The sequence below is a fragment of the Rhopalosiphum maidis genome, chromosome 2, assembly GCF_003676215.2.
Source record: "Rhopalosiphum maidis isolate BTI-1 chromosome 2, ASM367621v3, whole genome shotgun sequence".
NCBI lineage: Eukaryota > Metazoa > Arthropoda > Insecta > Hemiptera > Aphididae > Rhopalosiphum > Rhopalosiphum maidis.
The window spans coordinates 44306291-44331143 of record NC_040878.1 but is presented as its reverse complement, the minus strand read 5'-3'; the positions used below and the strand labels follow the sequence as shown (position 1 = coordinate 44331143).

Sequence of the window (24853 nt, the reverse complement as noted above, 5' to 3'; positions counted from 1 at the left end):
AAGGATATTATATTGTTTTTTCCAGGAGTGCGTAAAACTACGTGTTTATTCGATGAAAAACGTAAGTCAAAACAGTAAAAATATCATATTTATATATGTAATATAAATAATTTATTAATGTTTTAGATAGATATATAGTTAACCGTTGCAGCATCGTAGAGACACATATAAAATTCGTTATATTTTATACGTGTGCGTACATCTGCTATATGATAATATTATTATTTCGACACCGACGTCCGAAGCTCTATGTATAGTTATAGTCGTTATAGATCTATAGCTACATAATATATTATACTGTACGATATAAATCACTGACGATTATCATAATTGCCGTTTTCGTTTAAGCCATTATTTTTAATCGGGCAAATCGTCCACGAGTACTAGTATTCATAGTAATATATATATATAGAATATGTATAGTATATGATGAATAATATATCGTACGACGAGCCTCTTACGTGATCATGATGAATCGAGTAAAAATGAAAAAAAAAAGTATATTTTGAATATATTCATACGTGACTAATATTTATCACGGTGTTTATATTTATATATATTTAAACTGTATAGGTTAATTTTGCCAGCAGGTTTGCAGCGGTAGGTACATATAGTTGGGATAGGTATATATAATGTATAGGACCTACAGGCTACAGTGGAATCTCACGATCTGCAGTCGGCGGTGGGAGCGTGTATAGAGGTTAAAAAAATAACCTATAAATACAAACATACATATAACACACACACACACACACACACACATATACATCGGTCGTAAAAAACGGTGGCGAGATAAACAATATTTTTACAGAAAAAACCTCTATATATACACACACCGCACACGATAATAATAATAATATATAATAATATAACAACGACGACGACGGCGGCGGCGGCGACAACGACGGCGACGACGATACGCGCGGAACACTTCCCTTATTTTTTTTTCTTGTGGTATATATGTATACGACCCTTGCAACACCCAGTCCACACTACCACGCCACCCGTTGAGCTCAGTGGGGTCCTTCGGCGGCGACAGACACACCGCGAAAAAGAACGTTGCGGTTTATACACTGTATGCCTTTGAGTATACATATATAAATACCAAGATAAGAGTCGGAGGCTGCAGTGGAGGAGTGAGTTTCCTTCCGATACATTTCATTCCGTTTTTGCGCCGGGCCCCGGTCGAGATAAACGCGCGTAGCAAAAAACCGTTCCCGACCGCAGCCGCGTCTTTTCCGCTAATAAACCAATGGCGCAATCAACGCTTTTCTACCCCTACTCCCACCGCACTTACAAATAGTGGTAGGGGTGGTCGACTCGAATTCGATCGATCTATATGTGTGTGCATATTGGTGTTTGCTTGAGGATGTATATAATATGTACTACATCATTGTCGCATATTGGTGTATTATAATACGACATTGTTATTTTTAAAATCTATTTTTCTATGCGAGTACACGCGTGTGAAAATATATTCATATTATGTGTTTGAACTATTCGCATATAATAAGGTAACAATATTTTATATTACTGTTTAAGCTGAAAATAAGATTTGTTACTGTGTGTAGATGTGGCGATGGTAAATTAAATGAGGATGACTACAAACGGGATAAATTACGGCATCTGTCACTGCTCACTTTTCACAACCTTGCCTATAATATCATTGCAATTAATTTATAATTACATAATATAAATATTAATACCAATATAATATTGCATAATATTTTTTCAAGATTTATTTTATTTTACATGATACAAACAACCGTAAGAAACGGTAATTATATATTTTTTGAAGCAAAAAGGGTCGATATTCGAGTGTGAAGGGGGTCCATTAAGGGTCTGGTGTTTCAGGGTTCGACGGATGTGTGCTTGAGAACATCAATGACGCGTGATTTTTGGTGTCAGTCGAAAAAATGAAAAATAATTTGTGCATTATCTTGTTATTCGATACATGTCATGTGTATATTGTTTCTATATCATATTTAAATATTAAAATAATAATCAAAATTAATTTACATTTTCAATTTCAATTTTTTTTTTTTTACGTCTAAAGTCATACAGTTTATACTAATATACTATTATAATATTCAATCGTTTATCATAAAAAATAAATATTTTGTTTATTTGAGACATATTATAAATCCAAATAGACTATATATACTTTACATTTAGTCAAATGCGTAGATATGTATCTATTCTTTGTTAATAAGGATAGTGTTTAAAAAAAAAAAAATAATTAGGGAATAAAATAATTGAATGAGAAATGAGCAGGGATGATAATACATATCCCATCATCCTATGCAAACTGTAATGATGTCGACAACCGTCGTACTTATACATATAATTTATATAGTAAAACAAAATTAAAGATAACGTTTTCAATTAAATATACCGTTATAAATGTTATAGTTGTATTATATAAATAAACTAGAACTTTATGTATACATTTTATATTATTATCTTACGTTTTCTAAGAAATTTTACTTCGCAACACTATAATATTTAATTCAGATGATTCAGAAAACGAATTAAAATAGTACCTATGTGACTTTTTAATTTTTTTATTAATTTTTGAATCATTTAAATTTATTTTTTACGTTTAAAGAAAATACTATAGAAGTACTTTATAGTAGAAACAATACGTACAATATGTATTATAATTTATAATACAATCTCTAGGAAGTAGTTTTTGTTCAAAAAAGGGTGATTATTATACACGAGGTTAATGGAGAATCATTATGTTGATGATAACTTAATTATAATAATAAATATAAATAAATAATTCGCTTAAAATTAAATATCATATTAAAGTTTTTTTGGACATTTTAATCGTACGAAGTCGTAACTTATTAATATATAACAATATACTCTATTGCTTATTATTTGCCATTATTTTAATAAAGATAATTATGTATTTAGCTGATCACTTTAGCGTTGACTATGATTTACATTCTTTATTGTCGATTTATACAGTGACTATTTTATGTGTAGATAAAATTATAAAACTCCGTACTCGTAAACATAGATTGGACTGATATGAGGAGTACCTATAGGACCAGATACCCACTGACTGCAAAATATAGGCACAATAGGCAGTGTATGCCAATATTAAATTGCATGATATGATCATTAAAAACTATATAATATTATGAAACCGATTTTGTTAGGTTTGTTGGAATTGATATATTATTTAATTTTAAGCATATATTTTACCATCGTTATATACATTTTTTTTCGATATTTTTTCGCAGTTGCACGACTCGAGAGGAACGGATTATTATTATTATACGACGCAGCCTCCGTCGGTCGACGAGTTTGAACACAATAAGGGGGTAGTAGGAGGGGGATTTTCCGTTGCGGCGGGTGAGGGTGCGGGCGGATCAGCGCGGGGCGGCGGCTCGTTTTGCATAAGCTCAGAGGGGGACGTACGCGGTGGCGGCGTCGCGCGCGACAGCCGCTGCAGCGAACAAATTGAAAACCGCTTAGTGTTTTAATTTAAATAGCGAGCGCGACACGTTGCCGCCGCCACCGCCGCACACACTCAAAATGCCCACAAATACCGCTGCTTCATCACGTGTGCAGGCGTGTATACGTATATATTATAATAGCCTCGCGAGCCTGGCGGAGAGGACGTCGCATAACCATATCGTACAAATAATATTATATTATATATAAAGCGTGTGCCCGCGTACATATTATAGTGTCCGGTCATCCGGCCGGAAACACCACGGCGATGGGTGCGTGTGGACAAACACACACAATCGGCGTGATTGCCCACACCCATCCACCACTCACGTGGCATGCATATATACGCATCAATTTACGTCTGCAGAGGGATGGGGAGTAGTTTTTTTTTCACCCGTTCCTGATTTTTTGTCATTTTTTCCATTAATTTTTTTCCGCGGTATTCGTTATTGCGCGACATAATACGTATATTTTAATATAATGTTATTATTATTTTTATTATTATTATTACTAGGCAGGTATCACCGCAACACTAAGCGGTGGTTATTTATTAAAAAAAAAAAAAAAATTATATTATTATTATCGTAAATCACTTAACGATATAGATACATGGTATAACAATATGCAAAGTATAAACACCGTGTTATTGTAATGTGATTTTATGATTTCGCGCTTTAATTACATATTATATAATATTTTGTAATTATTTTATTGGATGATGCATTGTACTCGACATTCGGTCCTTTGTTTCGCGTGTTTTTTAACTACTTTTTTTCAGATGATCCTGCATCGCTGATAATATTCAAATACCGTAAACAAATATTTAATTTTTTATTGCCGTTCTGCTCAAACACGTAACCTTTTGGCTTTATTTCTCGTACACGTGAATATTATGCATGCATATAAGTAGAACAATGGGTGTATTATGCTAAAATAACGTACCGGATTAGAATTGAATCAGAGTCACGTCCATCAAATTTTGTCTATGACCAGAGAACAATTGTATATACACAATACATATATTATTATTAGATTATTAATTACTATTTTTTATATGCGCACGGGCGTCGATATACATAAAATTTTCAATCCGCCGTTTCACTTCCGACGCACCCGTTGTACGCCTCCCCAAGGGTAACTCTTCTAAATCGTTTACACCGTCATGACAGGAATCTTTACTACCGTATTTTATTAAGTTCAAGAATACAAAATTATATTATAATATTATATTAAACTCATCCAAACGAACATTATGGAGTTTTAGCACGTGTGTTAAAAAAATTTAAATCTCACGTATGTTTGCAAATGTGTATTTGATTGAAATCGTGTTTTTTTTTTTGGGGTATGCAACTATTATTAATATTTTTATATTATTATTTTGAATTTCGGTTAAACAATTGGATATATAAAACAAATATGGTATTAAAATGTGGTGTTCATATTATTTATATTATAGTATGTTTTCCCTGTGAAATGATAATAATTAAATCTAGCTGTAACTGAAATAATTTATACATCGCATTAATACTTAGTTTAATCAGATAATATATTGCCTTTTCTGCTCTAATAATGTCTTATTATACAGTACATAAATTAATTAAATAACTTATTATAACATTATATTATACTACCGGATTTTTATACATAGTTACAACAATAATATTACCAATATCAGTTTAGGATTTGTATACATATATATTATTTCTTTAAAACCTTCAACTTGAACCAAGAGAAACTCGACAAATATATTTTTAATTAATGTTTAATATATTTATTTTTCAATATATTTTTATAAAATATTTTTTACGTAATGTTTTGAAAAATATTATCCCTGGCACCAATTAACATTTTACAAGCCATTTTTATATTTTGAAATAACACATCTATGTCAGATGAATAAAATATAATATTATTACTTATTGTAATATAATATCATATAATATATTTGTAACATTATTGAACAGAAATATTAACTTAGATATTTTACTTTGTTTCTATTGAGAGTAAGAAGTATTTATACCTATACTTATAACATAAACCACTATAAAAGATTTCAATTTCCTAAAATAACTGAATATACTAAGTACAGAAATTTAAGTACTTAATAGTATCTATTAGGTTTTATAACATATAAGACAATACATTTGGTATTTTTAAGTTTATTGAGCTACCATTTAATGTTTATATAATGACTTCATATTATATTCACAGTATTATTTTTTTTTTGAATTATAGAATGAATTCAAAATATGAGAGAACTAAAAAAAATTTTGTTGAGTGCTACCCTAGTACATACTATATATAATATATATCGTGAAGGTCTAAAACTACCTTTTTGCGGGTAGGTAGGTGGTTGGATTTTTTTTTACGAAACACGTTTTACACATCTGTCGGCATTATTGAATAGATTTATGTTTATATATATATATATACAAATACGCGCTCCGTATATAATAACAATAATACCTACACCGAATTTCGCGTAGACATATATATGTATAATATAATATTGTTCTATGTATAATATATTTCGTTATACGCCGCGTCGCTTTTCCGACAAACTCTTTGTGTGTGTCTGTACAATAATCATAATAATACGACGCCCACGAAACAAAAAGAAAGAGTGCAGCGTAGAAATCAGCGCATCTTGCTCGGGCGCGTCTTGCTATACATAATATTATATACTCTATCAGATATATTACAATAGAAGAGGTGGGTCTTAGAAAATATTATGTGACTTACTGCCTACTGGCTACTGAACAGTGTTAACAACTAGAATATACAAATTGTTAGGGAAACATTAAAAAAAAAAAAAAAAAAAAAATGCATTAACACGATAAATTATTAATTACCAATTGGCAACCACTAATATAATTTTTGTACAAATTGTTGTAACCATAAAATTATTTACAAATTATCATTTATTAATTATCGTTTCTACATTATGATATGTGAATATTCATGTTTAATGACAACCGTATAGATATAAATATAATAGTCAATATACTTAAAATAATAATGATCATATTATGATGACATGTAAATTTTATAAGCAGCGTGATCTCTTACGTAATGTGTTTTAATATAGATGAGTGAAGAAGTTTGGTCTTTAGTTTCAGAAAAATATATTTTTTTGCGATGTTCAATTAAGACAGGTATAAATGAGTATAGTATGTGAAAATGGGTTTTTATTTTACTAAGATTGAACCAATAAATTTGCATTAAAGTATTAAACTAAAATGATGACTAACACACTTGAGGTACTGCAGCTTGTTCATTTAAATAGATTTTTTTAATGTTGTCGATACACCGTATAACTCGTGCTCAAATACTAATTATAGGTACTTATTTATTTCTTTTAACGTAAATGTATAATATAATACGATATAGCAAGTGTGTGCAATGTGTGTAAATATATAATATAAACGCAGTATTTATATAACATAATACGACGGTTGACGCACGAACCTTTTAGAGTTTGCCGAAAGCTCGTCTCCTGCGGGACTACAAACCTTTGCGGCGGATTCAAAAGAGCTCAGGAGGAAAATAAACCGCAACAGCCCTACGGCGCATCGAAGTGACGGAGGGAGGGACATAAACACGCACAGAGGTGTCTGTTGAGAATGTTCCAATATAGTGTGCTGCAGTGTCGTTATTTTGGCACACGATGATAGGGTCCTTATATAACAGCACTATATATACCTATATTTATATATATATATATATATTATTATATACACCACGGAGCCTCGTGAAAAATATTCGGAATTCCGCGAGATATCTTTACCCGTCTGTATAAATACTCTCACAGTCGTATTTATATCATCGAGGAAACAGGCTGTCAATACCCTATCATTATCATAATATTATACATGGTCAATCAACTCGAGGTAAAATTTTTCCTTTACCAGTTTTTTTTTTAACTGCAAGCGATATTTTATAATATTATATAATAATGTATTAAATCATATACACTGTCGTATGTCATATTATACGTCAAGTACGATACATTTTTAGAGGTACATATATATTATACTATAAATGGAACTTGTTTGTTATCATCTCACCATTGAAAAATAGTTATGATAAATTATTTACAATTAATAATAGCATAGTTGACAACTAATATTTTATAGTAACATTATGTAAAAAAAAAGCACATATTTTATTTGTTCTTATAATAATTTTTGTTGTAAAATTGAATGAACGCCACTAATGCCAGTATTAAATATTACAAGAAATAACTAATTAAAACTAATTTTTACATACTATTTTGAAATAAGCTAATACGAGTACATTATGTGAGATAGGTATATAAATTTTAAAATAGAATTAAATACAATATAGTGAGAAGCCGAAAACATACTAACACGATTACATAATAAAGTACAAATTCAAATATTATACTAGGTATTTACCCTTTATTATTAAATATATGTTATACTAGACTAGAATACATGTAAGATCATAGATATGCAGAGATATCGACTATGAATATTAACATTTTAGATTTTAGATTAAAGACTGCTGATTTAAGATCTCGGCGGGGCGATAAATTTTATACTGGTTGGTGGCGGGGCGGTAACAAACGAGTATCCTTATAAATTATAATAGTATTGTATGAATACCTAAGTAGTTGCCATTGTATGAACTTTAAAAAAAGTTCTCTAGTATACTAAAGTGCTATATAATAGTATACTATTGTAGTATAATAAAGTGTACAGTTTTATATGATTTTGAAATCAACAATTGCTATGTTTGATTTTTGTTTTATTTTATCAAATTTTATGAATTCTAAATTTTATAAACCATATTGATTATCAAAACTTTAGTAATAAGAGCTTGTTTTTAGTATCAAATTTAGACACTTGTAACGATTACCGCTGACTAAGTTATAAATTTACGCTTACTGAACCGTCCATATATTATCCACCGTTAAAGCATCATATTTTATTATAATATTATGGTGTATACGGTTTTTCGTTTATTATAATATTATTTACTCGATTTTTACCTCTATATTATAACTTTGAATATACGTGACGTCTAATATAACACGATACTTATTCAAATGTAATCTTATTAGAAAATGACAGCTTTAAAAACGTTTTACAACTTAATAATTTGCAGGTCACAATGATAAATGTAACAACTGACAAGTTATTGTATTCTATACCTAAATTATATTGTTATTTTTCAAAAACGTAGTAATCTCGTTGTAATGTAACGCACAAATCGAAAATATTCGTATAACGCACACAAACAGCTATCAATTGCACGATTTTGCATCTGGTCGTATATAATATAATACCTTTACTTATATATAAATATATATATGCATATAATTTATATTGTCAATGCTATCTCAACGCGTTTATTTCTTAAGCGTTTTCAACCCCTACAAAAACTATACACAGACACGCGAGCTCTCTCTCTCTCTTTTATTTTATATAATATATTATTTCGTATCATCCGTCCGTTATTGTAATGATATAATACATATACAGAGCAAGATAATGAAACGGAACCTATACGAATAAAGAAGGGAGCAGACGAAGTGTGGTTTGGTTTGGCGTGTATATATTACATAATATAATATATGCATATATCCGATTTTACACACAAGGATTATTTGTTGCTACTCTTTTTCAATCGGATTAAAACAGTACAGTTTCAACCACCTCGGCGACGAAAGGACGTCATATAGGCGAAAATTTGTTTTTCGCGAAGATGTGCTGATTGCACATTTCCACCCGTTTATTATATTGAAGTACCTATATATACCCACACACACACATAGCAATTTACTTCGTACATATATGGTGTCATCGGCTGTCGATTTCCTAGTGGGGAGGTAAACTTTGACAACCCCCTCCCCGATCAAACGCACTACTGTCTGCCGAAACGTATATAAATTACGCACGCACGCGACAACCCTCGTCCAGAAGTCGTGACTCTACACTGCACACGCGTTGCACCCCGCACGAATATATATATATATATATATATATTACACACGCACACATATTATACGCGTATATCCACGCCGCGCGTCTTTATCGCTCCCCGTGACGATATGTATATACTCGTGCGGGGGTACTTGAGCGAAGTATGACGTCATATTAGCATATTTTAATAATAAGTTAGACGCACCGTTTCGGCGGTGGAATGACGCGCGAGAGGGAGCAGAGGGACGTGAGCGAACTGTGCGTTCGTGTTATATAATAATATAATCTATGCACACGCGTATATTATAATATATTATATATAGATCACTGCTACGCGCGGTCTAAGTTTCATCCGTAACACATTGCATATCATACCTGTGTAGTGTGTAGTGTATATATTATATAGGTACACATAAAACAGAGCGACATCGCGGGGAGAACGACAGCGACGACGCTTAAACTATGTATATAATGGTATCTCTGTTCGCACGAACCACACGGAGAGACGCGTGTTTGGCCGCGATAATTACGCGGCGGTCTAACGACAATGCGAAAGAATTCGATTTACGGTGGCAACGACGTACGGTCGACACGCGAGATTTTCTCCAGAAGAATATAATCGGCGAAATTCGGTGGAAACGGTAAATCGATCGCAGACGATTTGAACCGTTGTGTTACGACAGCAAGTCATCGCATCCTTGAATCGTGATAAGTGATATAGAGATAATATTCACGATGGTGCGTTATGTAGTACGCGACGGCGTTTTGGAGGGGACTTTTTGGATTCAGATTCGCGTATCCTAATATATGTTATAAAATATACGACGACATATAGTACCTTTAATAATACCTACGCAATATAGGAGTGTCATTTTCAGAGTGGCCGGACCTGTGAATTTAAATTAACTCAAAAGTAGTAAATTAACTCTTGGATATTTTTTTTTAGAAAAACTCGTGGTTTCACGAGGAAAGATTAAAAAAATGTATTCTTAGTCAGATCTGCGAAATAATTTTAGACACTCACCAGAGATACATTTACGATAAGTATGAGTAAAGGGAGAGTGTGTATAAATATAGACCATAATAAACTCGTATAATTTTGTACCAGTGTGTTATTTATGTGATTGTGTTTAGTATATTATCTTTAGCAAATTAAACCAATACACTATAGTGCTATTTATGTAAAGCCAAGAAACGGTTTATCAAATGAAATATAAATGGTTTTAGTTAACATACGTGATGATATTCAAGTCGAAGTAATCGAGAATGTACATAGTATTACATACTATTAGTATTATTATATAGTCTCAAAAATCTTCTGCAGAGCGCTACTATACGGTGTTAGGTACGCGATATTTACGACGACGAGTATGGTATAAGACGAAAAAATATAGATAAATTAACTACACTACACATGTACACACCGTAGACGTACGGATTTCAGAAGCGTAATATATGTATTTTGTTTTGTGGATGTGTTGCGACAGGCAACTCAAGCTGCAGTGTTTTTGTCCCGCCGCCACCGCTACCGACTATACGTCGCCCAGGCCGAGGGTCGGTGCGTACATGTATAATATTATTATATACGGGGCCCGTGGGTTTGATTGACAGCTCCACCGCTACTCCGGGGCAGGAAACGAACCAATGACAAGACGCGAATACTGATGAACGTGAGCGCCAAACGGTTGCCATGTTTTTCGGTCACGTCGACCATAATAATACATATATTATATCGTGACATAATATTACTGTAAATAATATAATGTACTACTATTATAATATACAGAGTGTTGCGCGCGAGACAGTGTTTCGTTTCATCGTTTGTACACGGGCAGACATAATAATAATAATAATAATATGTATATATATATGCTCGCCGCATCATAATATTATTATTTTGAAACGTCCATTCGGCCATCCGATCTTCCGGTTCCGTGCCGCATCATCATGCTGCAGCTAGTGTACAATATTGTTATGAATCTTGTATACATGATCCCTAACATGGCAGTATTAATGATACAGACGATATAGTCATATACCTGTGTAGGTCACGACGAGAATGAATATTTTCAAATATTAACTTGTGGCAATAATTAAACGAATCACAGGTATAAATTGTGTCATTCGAATTTCCACACTGTAATCCAAATGGTGTACCAAAAATAATGATTAGGTACATTGTAAATCTGATGCAACTATTGTTTTTATCAAAATTGATAGAGGTGGGTTGATACACCATTTCTGGATTCACTGGTTAAAAATCTTTACTGTGTACACACTAATCCCGTAAATAATCTTATATTATGCTGAAGATAATAACAGCAGATTATACTCGTGAATATTAATGTACGTAGAATTATAATATAATAATAATATATTTTAAATAAACACGGGTTCAGATTAGTGTAAAATTACGTATAACTCCTAAGTATTGACAAATTTAATGTTCTGCAATAAATTTGGTAAAAGGTATGAAGCTCAGTGAATATATGGTATATCTATAATGATGGTGTATTTCGGACTCCCTTAGTTGACCCTTACACATTTATAATATACAGAATCCCCATTACCTTCTTTCCGGAACCGAATATACCAAATGTTAATATTGTGATGAGGTACTTGTCTGTATATGGGAATACGTACTTCCACAGATTAGTTTTAATTAGTTGTTTTTGCTTTATATTTTTGTGCATGCCAGTTTTAATTTTTATAGATGTAAACATTAGGAGGTACCCGACAATAATATTCTTAAAATTGAACAAGCTCCAACATTTATCATAGTTGATCCATACCAATTATTTAAAAGTCAGTACTCAAGTCCTGAATAACTCTTAAGATAAATCCTGGGTTTTTTTTAAATATAAATGTATATTATAGTATATTATAGAACCACGGTTAATTCTTATTACAAATCTAAGTCTGAAATCGTAAGTTTTTTTTTAACATTTACTTAGTATAGTTCCTATCCTTTTAATATTTGTTAATTTTATGGATTCGTAATAATTAAAGCAAGGACTTTCATGCATTTGCATATTTTTTCTGGTTAACTTTATTGTATGCTTAGTAAGTACACAATATATTTCACAATGATTATGATCAAATACTTAAAGTTTTTAGTGCACATTTTGATAGCTTATTGAAAATTAAGTACTTTTACTTCGGTTAATATTTTTTTTGATTTAACTTTAACAATTGTGTTAAACTGTGAAATTGTCATAAAGATGATAGAGACTAATTTTTATCTTAATGGTCAGTTGGCACATTAAATTAGATGTGTATTATTCTTATTTTTTTACATATAGGTTAACCTTACACATAGAAAATTTAATAAAATAAATTATAATAAAAAAAATATTTAAAGAAAAAAATGTAATGTTTTAGTGAAATATGGGAAAATATTTTTTAGGACATATCTAACTGTATATTTTTACTTTTCTAATGTATTAGTTTATAATTTTAAATGTATATTTGATGTTTTTTAGCACTTAAAAGTCTTTGTCTTAGTCATAATGTATTATTTTTATAATAATTTTTTTATTATTAGGTGGGCGTTTAATTAAAAAAAAAAATATGCAACATTTTAATTATTAAAATCGAAATTCACTAAACTGTCTTGTTATATTATATTAAATGTTCAGCATATATATGTTTATTTACCTAATTGAATGTGTTTCGTATATAATAAAGAGTTGAAATAATAAATGTTTTTACAAATATACAAAACGACACCGAACACACACACACACACACACGCACCACACGACAAAGTGTATGTATATATTTGCCACGATTAATGACGTCATATAAAATATATACACATAATATACAAATGATGTATACATACATTATACATAATATCATATTATGTGTAAAATTACCTATATAACCGAATGACAAGGTGCATCCAAGCAGCGGGCGGGGTGTGTGTTACGCGGCATAACAAACTCGCGGTGATTTCGGTTGAATGAGAGAGATTATATTATTAACACTAGTGTCGTGGAGCCTTTTGTCAACGTCGTCATAGCCGCGCGCCCTCTCTGCCCGTTCGCCGTACGATATTTTATACTTACTTTGCATCCGTCCCCCATCGTTGTATACAAATACAACTGCTTTATACGGAGCGCCGACGCCGCCGCCGCCGCCAGGTTAACCGTCTGCAGTTCTCGCCTTCGCGCATGCACATGTAGGTACTGGCTGCGATACATCGCGTATAAATACAACACATACACCCTTTTCCGATCCATAAACACGGCCTGACAAGTTGCTCAAGGGCTTAAGGATTTCCGAAGAAAAACCTGAGAATATCGTAATTAGATTATTATAAACCCAGCGCAAAGGGTCTCGTATGATTATTACGGCCTATATACATGTAGTACGCCGTACGCGGGTGTAGTCGCAAGCCCGCCCCTGTTACATCGACTGAGGCTGAGACTTCCGACAAGCATAAACGGTTTCTCATTGAAAACGTCAAAAGTTTACCGAAGTCTGTGCAGGCTATATGTACGTATGTGTATATTTTGATGAATCACTCATCGTAAATATCATTATATGTGTGTGTATAATATACTGCACGTCTCACGACGTCTATATATAGGACCACGCGTATAATGTATAGATCTGATACAGTTTAATGTAATTTCAATGTACAATTTCAGATTTATCGGATACACCCTGTATACGTGCATATATATATATATATATATTATGTCATGTATTAAGTATTGACTTACCCTATCCATTATCACTATGTATCGTACGATATAATAGTAAATCTGAACGGAGTGTCGTTTTGATACAGATTCAGCAGGTTTCTGTGTCACGTTTTGATTATTTAATCGGCGGATATGGATGAATTTCGTTTTCCTGCACTCCTTTCCTATCCACCCCATACAAACAGAAACATCGGTAAACAATAATTTAATACGATCAGTTTAAACACCGGTATGCATTATATTATAATGAACGATTAAAAAACGGAGAGTAAAAAAAAAAGTCATTTGTTTGTTCAGGTTATATGTATATATAATTATATGGGGTGAGAAATAGGTATGTATACTGCAGTCATGTCAAACGCATAAATTCTTAAGGTTATGATGCGCGCGCGCCCATAGGGAAAACTGAGAGAAATATGCAAAACAAAAACTTAAAAAAAAAAAAAATAATAATAATAAGTAAGTAAAAACCTTGCGCAAGAGGGAGAATGAGCACGACGAAAAAATCAATGTAATATCATTAATCAAAAATTCTTTTACCGGTCTGTAAAAAAAAAAAAAACAACCCGTAAAAAGGGTCGGCGGGGTAAAGGGGGAGCGTTTCGTATAGAAAAAACAAAAAAAAGAATACGGTAACTTTTCTTAACTTTATGTGGTGTCGGGGGGTCGACGGCTGAAGGGGAGGGGGGACACGAGCGCGGAAAGGGGTGCGGGATGACTTTCGGATGTTTTATATTGGAAAAGCGAAAAGAAGAGAAAAAAATGTTTGTTCGCGAGACAGAAACAAAAATGTTCAACCGACCCCCACCCTCGCTCGCCACCACAATAACCGGGCCGTCGTAACCTCGTCGGCGGTACCTATATAGATATTACATATATATATATATACCGAACGATATATGCGGCAGGAGACTGACGGACGAAACCCGAAACGGAACCCCAACAAATGATGTCAGCAATAACCCCTCTTGCGCTCGACTAAAAGATATTCGTGCATCCGTATACATATACATAATAATAATAATAATAATAATAATAACAACAACAACAACAACGACGACAACGACGACGACGGTAATGTCATACACACACACATTTATACATGTACGCAGTTTAAGTCGGAGCAGCGACGCCGGTCCTCGCCCGCTTATTGTCATCCAGTCAAACTCTCGCGTTTGCCGCTCGGGCGATATTAAATTTTACCTGGCGACACATGGCCGCGTATATAATAATATATATCATATCATATCATATCATATCATATCGTATATATGAGATTTGACGATGACTGATGAACGACGGCCGCCCACCGCCCTCCAGTCGATTTCTCGTCGCAGCCGACCGTTATATTATATATAAACGAATACGAGCGCAGCAGCACACGCACTCCGCAGCTCCTCTCGTCTCGACGACCCTCATATCGTCTCGTCCGGATATAATATAATATAATATTTCGTTTGCAGCCCGCGCCTTTGATTCCGCCACCGCCGCGGCCGTCTCTATATATTATCTTATTCCGTCATACCATGGTCGTCGTCTCGCAATACTCACTGCAGTATACCGATGACATTATACGGTGGTCGACGGGGAGAGAGACGACGGCGGAGATGAGAGAAGTGACTTCCGAAAATCAAATTCCGCCCCAACGAACCGTATTTGTATATACCTATTACCTATGAAATATATATATATATATATGATATTTAGAGGAAACACACATACACACACGTCACACACACGCGTCGTGCATGTTTATACCTCTATCTCGGTGAAGAGTGTATGCGCCATTCGAGTTCTCATTATTAAAATATCCCTCGAGTTCGATCGGTTTCTCGTCACTCGAAAACGGTCGGGGCCCCGCCGCAAGTATTTTCGCTATTCGTTGAATGTTTGAATGTTGATGACGTCTCTGGCGCGTTACAAATCACTCAAAAAGATGCCGCCTTTTCGGGTTTTGCCTGATTCAGTAAAAAAAAAAAAGTTAAACATTTCCTCGAATACAACGTTTTTACACTTTCAATGAGTGTTTTCCTTCAAACAAAATAATATAAGCATCCGTATTATACTGTGCACTAATAAATCGTACTTCACAAAACCTACATGAAAACTAATGCAAAATATGAAGTCATAGTATTTTATATACCAGTAATTATTTACAAATAACCTGATGTAAAAAAAAATATCTTAAATAATAATTGATCCTAATAGCAATTTATCGCGCAAACATTTTAATGATCGCAAACGATATGGCAAATGAAACGTTTTTATATTGTAGCTTTTTTCTTACATTTATTTAAATATTTACAACTCAAAAAAATTTAAATTTTATGAACGATTGTTATAACTGGTTTTATGACGGAACATAGCATCGCCTATTCTCACTCAGTTGTATACTATATACGGAGTGTACTATTCAAATGTTATTCTCAGAGCTTATATTATATTACTGCCCGATAAAAAAAGAAAGTACTTATTATCGTTACATGTTTGAAATATTTTAAAATCGCTTTAACCAAATTTTACCTAATTTATATCCAGAGTCTTACGATAGATTACGAAAGAAAAGTTAAAAATAGGTAGCAGTTTTATATTTGTATAGTTATTTATATATAATATAGTTATTCAAGCTTAATTTGCATTATAACTGACGTAGAACCAATAATAATTTTTCATTATTTTATGTTACTAAATGTATTTTTTATAATATATATATATACCTATATGTATTCTTTTAAATGTAGAAATATTACCTATTTATAAAAAAACAGTGCATGCGAATCATTTTAAATTGCGTATGATCATTTGTATGTCATAACTCACAAACCTAGAACGCTCGCTCGTCGGCTTATTCGTCTCAGACTCGTGTAGTGAATTTAATTTCAAATTTCGAAATAATCAATAAAATATTGTTAAAAATATTTCTGACAGTTGACACCACTTATTGTTTTTCTTAATGTAATTTCATCACGAAATCGCTGAGACCGCTGTGATGTGCACATCGTGAAACGGAAATGCGCATTTCGACAACGTACACGCCAGTTGTCGGCGAGATACGCTTTTTTTGAAAAGAAAAACAAACACGTTTTGCCGCGCAGAACGTGCGCGTTGTTTGTTTGACGGAAACAAATGCGGTCGGCCTTCCCTCGTGTTCGCTTCGGATGCCTCGTCATTGGGATAAAATTTATCTCTTACGCCGCCGACGGTCATTAGGGACGTTCAGGCCAATATGTTTCTTTTTTTCCCGTCTTGTGTTTTCATATTTTTATAATATTAATAATGTCATTTGTCAGATGCGAAGGCGAAAAAATAAGACGCCGCCAATAGGTTTTCGTATAATTAATAACTTCGAGGTTGACACGGATTTTTATTATTCTATAACCCGTATCTCATATCCCGGCAATCGTTTATATTTTTTGTTTCGTTTATTTGTTTCAGAAAACGGTTTGCCTAGGAGACTAAGGACCGCATACACCAACACTCAGCTCCTAGAGCTCGAGAAGGAATTCCATTTCAGCAAGTATCTGTGTCGGCCCAGGAGAATAGAAATCGCCGCATCTCTAGATCTCACCGAGAGACAGGTAATATATTTATATTATTATATTGTTTATAAGTACACCACATTTTTATTACTTGTCATACTTATAAATCTGTCAAGTCGTAGGAGACTCAAAATATTCCAAAAAATAATTGATAATAAAAAAAAAAACAGTATAATAATATGTAAATCAAATAATATAAGTGTGCAATAATAATAACTACGTTAAAAAAATTACTAGAAATATAATATTATTACCTGGTTAATAATTTTTCGGAGTTTTTATTCTATAAGCGTAATAAAAAAAAAACATAGTTTCGGATTGTGTTCATCAGAAAAAATTAAATGACATTAAATTACAGGTCTTGGCCGGTGCTGTAGTGTGTTCGCATTGTAAAATCGTACCGGAACATAAATAGCCACTGTTGTTATTATGTTATGCTCTTCGGAGTTATAAAAATCGGTTTCCCAGCGATTACCGCGTTTAATGTATAATGCAGCTGTATTTCAATGAACTCGGACCTTGAACAAGATGATAATAACAATATTTTCCAAAAAAAAATGACATGGTTTCGTACAGTACATTATAAGTAGGCAGTTCTCAAGGGAAAATAATTCCTGATATGACTTCAGGCGGTTTTGAAATATTTATGCCATTAAGACAATATTACATTCATTGTCAGCGTTATTAAAACATTATATTATAGAAATCAAATACACTTTATTTTTTGAATGTTTTTAACATTTTTATGCTGTGTGTAGCGGATGGGCGGTAATCAAAATATTCTGGTTTCTATTATATTGTCTTGGTCTCAAAAAAGAACGATTATAAAAATAGTATCGAAAAACAATTTATTATTTATATATTGGAATAGTCGGAATTATTGTATTAATCGATTATAATGCATAATATGATTATATGCACAATATCCACGTTTGGCTGCGACTTAAACCGCTGTGTGTGCGCATTCAATACGCGATCGATGCGGTTTGTCCGACATCGAAAAACGCAGTCGTGTTTTTTATTTAACAACAGTACAGTTAGACGCATGTACCAGCCATAAAGGTACAGTTTAAATTTGGGTAGATAAAGCGGGCGGGGCAGAGAGATCGTACTCGATTGTTGTCGGGCTTTTGACGCAGATTCGAAATTTCGAATGTTTCACGTTTTAAGTCATCTGACCGTGTCGCGTGAACGACAACGAAACACGGTGTTGTAAACGGCTCGTGTATGTCGTGCAAACTCAACGGAAACGGCCGTACACAGTATTCGGGTGAAACGCCGCGGCCTCATAGCAAGAATATAACATTATATTTTATGCTATGTACCCGTCTATATATACATATATATATACGATATATATGTATGTGGTTTGTGGTCCTATTAAATTGTAATTTGGACGGACACGAAACGGAAAAAATAAAAATAAAACGTGTCATGCTCCCATGGGCTGCACGGTGAGTTGGTCGTACGTGTGCTCATTGTATGTATATATTTGTATTGTATCTATACATATTATAATTCCGCGTGTGTTGATAACGACAATAGGAACAATAATAATAATAATGACAATAATATAATATGAACGTGTATCTCTTCTATTCCGATTTTCTTTTTATTACATTTCGTCTGGAGGGGAAAATATTGAAAACGTGCGATTGAATTTGGTCAAATATACATGTTTCAGGTCAAAGTATGGTTCCAAAACAGACGGATGAAGCATAAGAGGCAGACCATCAACAAGCAGGGCGAAGACGGCGACGACAAGGACTCACAAAGTTCTGGCACGACTACTGGCAAACACGGAAAGTCATCAGGAGGTGGCGGCGGTGGCGACAAACAGATGGACGACAAGAAAAGTTGTCAGAACTGCGACTTGCCACCCGGCATAATGATGGATCACGTGACCCGAAATAGCAGTGGGGCCGGGAGTAGCGCTGGCAGCGTCAGTTCGTTCGACACGAAAATGGAAGACGACTCGCGGTCCAACGAGGGCATAATGCACATGGCCGTCAAGCGGGAACCATCAGGCAAACCAGAACAAGCGCAGACGAACAAGAAATCGACGGCGGCGATGTGCCCGAAAGACCCTATGAGGCTAATGCCGGATATATCGCCGGAAGTAGGCAAGTCGCTAAAGGGAGGCGGCACGTCCGTGGGAAGTTTGACGCCATCTACGCCGGACACGCCGTCTACCGCTTTGTCAAGTCCTCTGGGAACCGCGGCCGCCATGTACCAACAACAGCAGCAACAACAGCAGCAACACCAGCAACAGCAACAACAGCAACTCGATCACTCGGTGTCTACACCACCGACGCCGTCCAACGGGGGACCGGCGGCCAAGTCACCGTACTCGAGGGCCGCCGACGCTTACAGACAGCAGCAACAGCAATACAACAAGCAAAACAATTTCGGCGGCACCGGCAAGGACTGCTATATGTCACAGTATCCACCGACCACGCAAAGTCGCTGGTACATGTCGCCAGAAACTTCGTCTCCCCCGTCGTCGTCTTCGTCTTACAAGTCCAAGTCCGGAGCGGCCGCGGCCGTCCAGAGCCCTGGCAGGGTACAGCAACAGTCCGGTCCGGGCCATTGTCGTCAACAGTACTTGCAGGGCGCAGGTTATGGCCCACAACAGCAATACTGTAACGGTTACAGCAACAACGGTTATCAGTCGGGTGGCGGCGGCGGCGGCGGCGGTGATTCGTACCAGCAGGCCGCGACAGTACCGTCAGCTGTCGGTTACCATCACCGTCAGGCATACCAACAGCAGCAGACCGGCGTCAGTGGTTACGGCGGCAGCACCGCCGGTGTCGGAGGCGCTGGTAACGGCAGTGACGATTATCACCACCACCATTTGAGTTACGCCGGCACGTACCAAGCCACTAGCCAAGGATACGCGTCCAGCAACCATCACATGGGAAGCGGCGGAGGCGTCGGAGTTCATCACCAACAGCAACATCACCAACAGGACCATCACTCGGGCTCGCAACTGTACAACATGGACTACCACCATCAACCACATCATCAACAGCAGCAACTCCAACAGCAGCAGCAACATCACCAGCCACAACACCACCAACAACAGCAGCAGCAGCAGCAGCAACAGCAGCAGATCCGGTACAACAAGTCGGCCGCGGCTGCCGCCGTGCAGGTGTCGGCTGGCCAGTACTACGTGGACCCCGTGGCAGGTGGTGGCGGCGGTACCGGGACCGCCGTGGCCGCCGTACCGGAACTGGAGGCCGCGTTCGCCGACCAATTCCACGCGCACGGCTCATCTGTGACCATGACGCCGCCGAACAGCGTCCGGGCGGCCGCGGCCGCCGATTCGTCCGGCGACCACTTCAACAGTTTCCATCACTTCTACAACGGCTCCACGTCGGCTGGCCCGGTGGTCGGCGAACCGCACTGTCAGCACCAGCAACCGTCGCTGCACCAGCAGCACCATCACCAGCCGGCAAACGCCGCCGTAGCCGCGGCCGTCGTCGCTCCGGTCACCGGTAGCGCTGCAGCCGCGGCAGCAGCGGCCGCCACCGCCGCCGCAATGGCGCATCACCCGCCCCCGCCGCCGCTGCCGCACCACCACCATCACCACCACGGCGGCGTGCACGACAACAGCAACAGTTCGTCCGATTTCAACTTCCTCAGCAACCTGGCCAACGAGTTCGCACCCGAATACTATCAGCTCAGCTGAGATTCGCTCTACTATTAGCTCACATCGTCGCCGCCGTACGTATAACTCGCACGTTCGTGAGGTGTACTGCTGCTGTCATCTGCACCCCCCCCCCACCATATGTTGTGCATACTCATCGCGGTTCCGGCGGTTTTCGTGTACAGTATGTATTATTTTGCCTTTCGGAATCGTATTCGTGGCCGACGCGAGTCGTCGATATTTGTCATCACTGCATGCGGATTTTTTCGGTTTACATCTAATTTGGATTTGGTCTTCTCGTCCGAGTTGTGGCCGTCGACCGCCGGACGATTTACCTATTTAAATATTTAGCGTTTGATCAAAAGTCATAAAAATTAGCACCGAGATAGACTGTCTTCGGGTCATCACGCGTAAAGTATGCGAGTGAGCACGTCGAAACCTTCGTAGAATGTTTTACCAAAACTCACATCTCACATTATAATATTATTACGATATTAGTGGCGTTTAACATATATGAATATTAACTTTTAACTGCGATTGAATTTGTGTTTTGTACGTTTCGCGTGTTTTTTTTTATCCAAAAAACCTTCAGTGGTTCGCCGAATTCCGATAGATTCTATCACACAGGCTCTAAACGGATGTCCACTCGGAAAACAACTGTCTGCCACATAATATTTATTTTCGTTTTTGTACACAAAATTCGATCATGTCCAAGCTCATTAAAATATTATTGTTTTTATGTTAAGTATATTTTTTTATTCAACCGTTACGTTTCATCATTATTTTGTATACCATATTATTTTAAACGAAAAACAAATAATATTATTATCTTCGACGATTATTTATTATTTTTGTTGTTTTGTATATTATTATTTTACCGTTAATTTTCTAGATTAAGAAAAGTTCGTTGTAAAATAACAGCGGTGTAGATGTCGCACTTGAAACCGTGTGACGCATTGCATTGCAACCTTGTACATTACTTATACACATTATAGATGAAATACTGTAACTAAACAATATAATAACTGTTTCCTTTTGGTCGTGTTAAATATTTCTTGTACAAAAATAATTATTACTATATTATTATATTATACATTATTAGAAATTGTTGTCTTATATAAAATTATTATTATTGTCGCGTTTTATTTTATGATATTATTACTATTATTATTATTATTATTATTATTATGATTATTATTATTATTATTATTATTTAGTTTCAATTGAATCGCTAAGAAATACGTTGAAAAGGGAAATAAATTAATGCCTAATGTTTAATGTTTATATTATATAGTAGAAAACATTCGTCTTATTGTAACGCTGCAAGGGACAAAAAAAAAAAAAAAATTATAAGAAAAGTTGTACAAATGGTTCAAAGTAACGGACACGATTGCAATACATTTTTCTTTATTTTTTTTTTTTTATTTCTATTAATTATGTAATTAAATATATTGCTGCTATTATTATTACTACCTAACGATTGTAATAAATTGTAGTTAAAACTTATGATTAAATTATACAAAAAAATAAAAAATAATAATAATGAATACCCGACAAATCAAAATAATATTTTGTCGTATTGTTGATCATTATACATTTATGTAAAATGTTCATTTACAAGTTGTAGACTACAACAATTTACCAAAACGCGTGTTTCTCACACCTCAACGTAGAAACGGTAAAAGTCGTCATTTTTCCACTTGACATCAGTACCTACATCAGCCGACGCCGTAGTGTTTGATATAAAATACAACGTTATATTACGATTGTAGCCCATATTGGCCATATTATAGCGTAAAATTTGGAAGCCAAAGAAAATAACAAAATACTGTTAATACGCGACGGCAGCCACCGCGCTGAAACGGTCGTGATATTGTATTATTTTTATAATAATATCATGACAATCTGATTTTGTGTGGTATGAACCGTACAATAGGTAATGTAACGGAAACGAAATCGAGGAAACGGAGAAATCGCGTGTACATAGTAATGATAATATTACGCATGATGTGCATACTACCTATTATACGGCAGTGCATGCGCATTTACCCGATTCAGGTAATACATTAGTATAACTGATCCTGCACAACGTTGCCCGTGACGAATTTTATGGATTTTGTGGATTTACGTACTTTCTTAAACTCCGTTTAACGTAAACCGCACAGATTTTTAACACTATTATATTTGGATTGCTTTAACCAAAATACGAACTTCTAAAACGATATCCAATCACAATAACTATTTGTTTGACAGATGGCAAAAGTGTATTATTATAACTACAATAATATACACGAACACTAGTATAAGTCAACTATAAATATTTAACATCGACGTGTTAAACATTAAAAATTACCTAAATAATAAAAATAAGCTGTGGCACTACTACGGATCTTGCTGAATCTATTGACGATCACACAATGAAAATCTATCGTTTTAGGCCTTTGGCTTATACAACAGATGTATTTATTAATTATAGTTGATCCTGCATGGTGAAATAATACCAATGGATTAACGCTCTTTCGTACAAGCTACACGTGTTTCTCATAAATACATTAGGGCGGTTTTGACCGAATACTAAATACGAGTTTAAAATTGTATCCAATTATGAGAACAACCGTTTTATTTTCTGTGACCAATGGGGCTACCTTATTAATAAAATATTCGTTTTACGCGATCCCCTTGAAATGACAAAATTTAAAAATTCGGTTTTGAGGTGCACGTCATCAAGTATTACTACGCACTGAATTTTGAAAAAAACGAGTACGATAGACTTTGCTGCGGTGGGTCGCTTACACGCACAAACAAACATTTACCGTCATTAATATAGATTTTATATTGTTATTTTTCCACAGTGTTTCGATTTGACGAAACGTCTCCGTCTAACCGTTCGGATAGACATAAATTATTATATTGTTATGCCTATCGATTGACAGAGATCGGAGATTAGGTCAATGGGTTTTGGCACGCATACACACACACATACACGTGAATTGCATGTGGATATATAGACGTGGCAGGAGGCTGTGCGTGTGTGAACGTGTGTATCGCGCAAATAGTATATATACTGCACGCGTATATAATAGTGGTGTAACACACAGCAATATGTCACGGGATTTTGATTAATGGCCGTCGGCCGGCCCCGTTTCACCCTTGACTTTTTTTCCTCTCTCTCTCTCTCTTGCTCATTCTCTTTCTATTCCAACCCCTCCGCAGTCTTCTGTACGCACCGCCGCCAGCCAGAGGGTCTTTTTTCCGGATCACACCGAGCGCCGCATCGTTCCGCCGTCAATTTCGGTCCGACACTTCGGTGCGAGTGCGTGCGAACGCGCACTTTCGTCGTAAGTATCCGATATAGTTGTGAGTCTTCTGCTGTTTGAAGACGACTCGACAGTCGACACTACGAAGGCAGTTGAAAAACACACACACACATTCACATTTCCTTTTTTAAACGTCTACCTATAATATCGACGAGAGAGTATTGACTGTGTGTGTGTGTGTGTGTGTGTATGTGCGTGTATTATTTTATATTTTTATACG

At 35.4% G+C, this 24853-nt stretch overlaps 1 protein-coding gene across 2 annotated transcripts in view; it reads left to right on the top strand.

The window, feature by feature from the left end:
* LOC113551157 (homeotic protein proboscipedia-like) overlaps nucleotides 1-22387 on the top strand; it is a 61730-nt gene extending 39343 nt beyond the window's left edge. Inside the window, exons 2-4 of one of the 2 annotated variants that reach the window (XM_026953224.1) lie at nucleotides 26-61; nucleotides 17564-17706; nucleotides 19352-22387. In XM_026953224.1, coding sequence (XP_026809025.1) covers nucleotides 26-61; nucleotides 17564-17706; nucleotides 19352-21358 — 2186 coding nt within the window. In that variant the 3' untranslated portion in view covers nucleotides 21359-22387. The remainder of the gene's footprint in view (nucleotides 1-25; nucleotides 62-17563; nucleotides 17707-19351) is intronic. The other variant, XM_026953226.1, reaches the window with a different exon arrangement.
* The last annotated feature ends 2466 nt before the right edge of the window (nucleotides 22388-24853 follow it).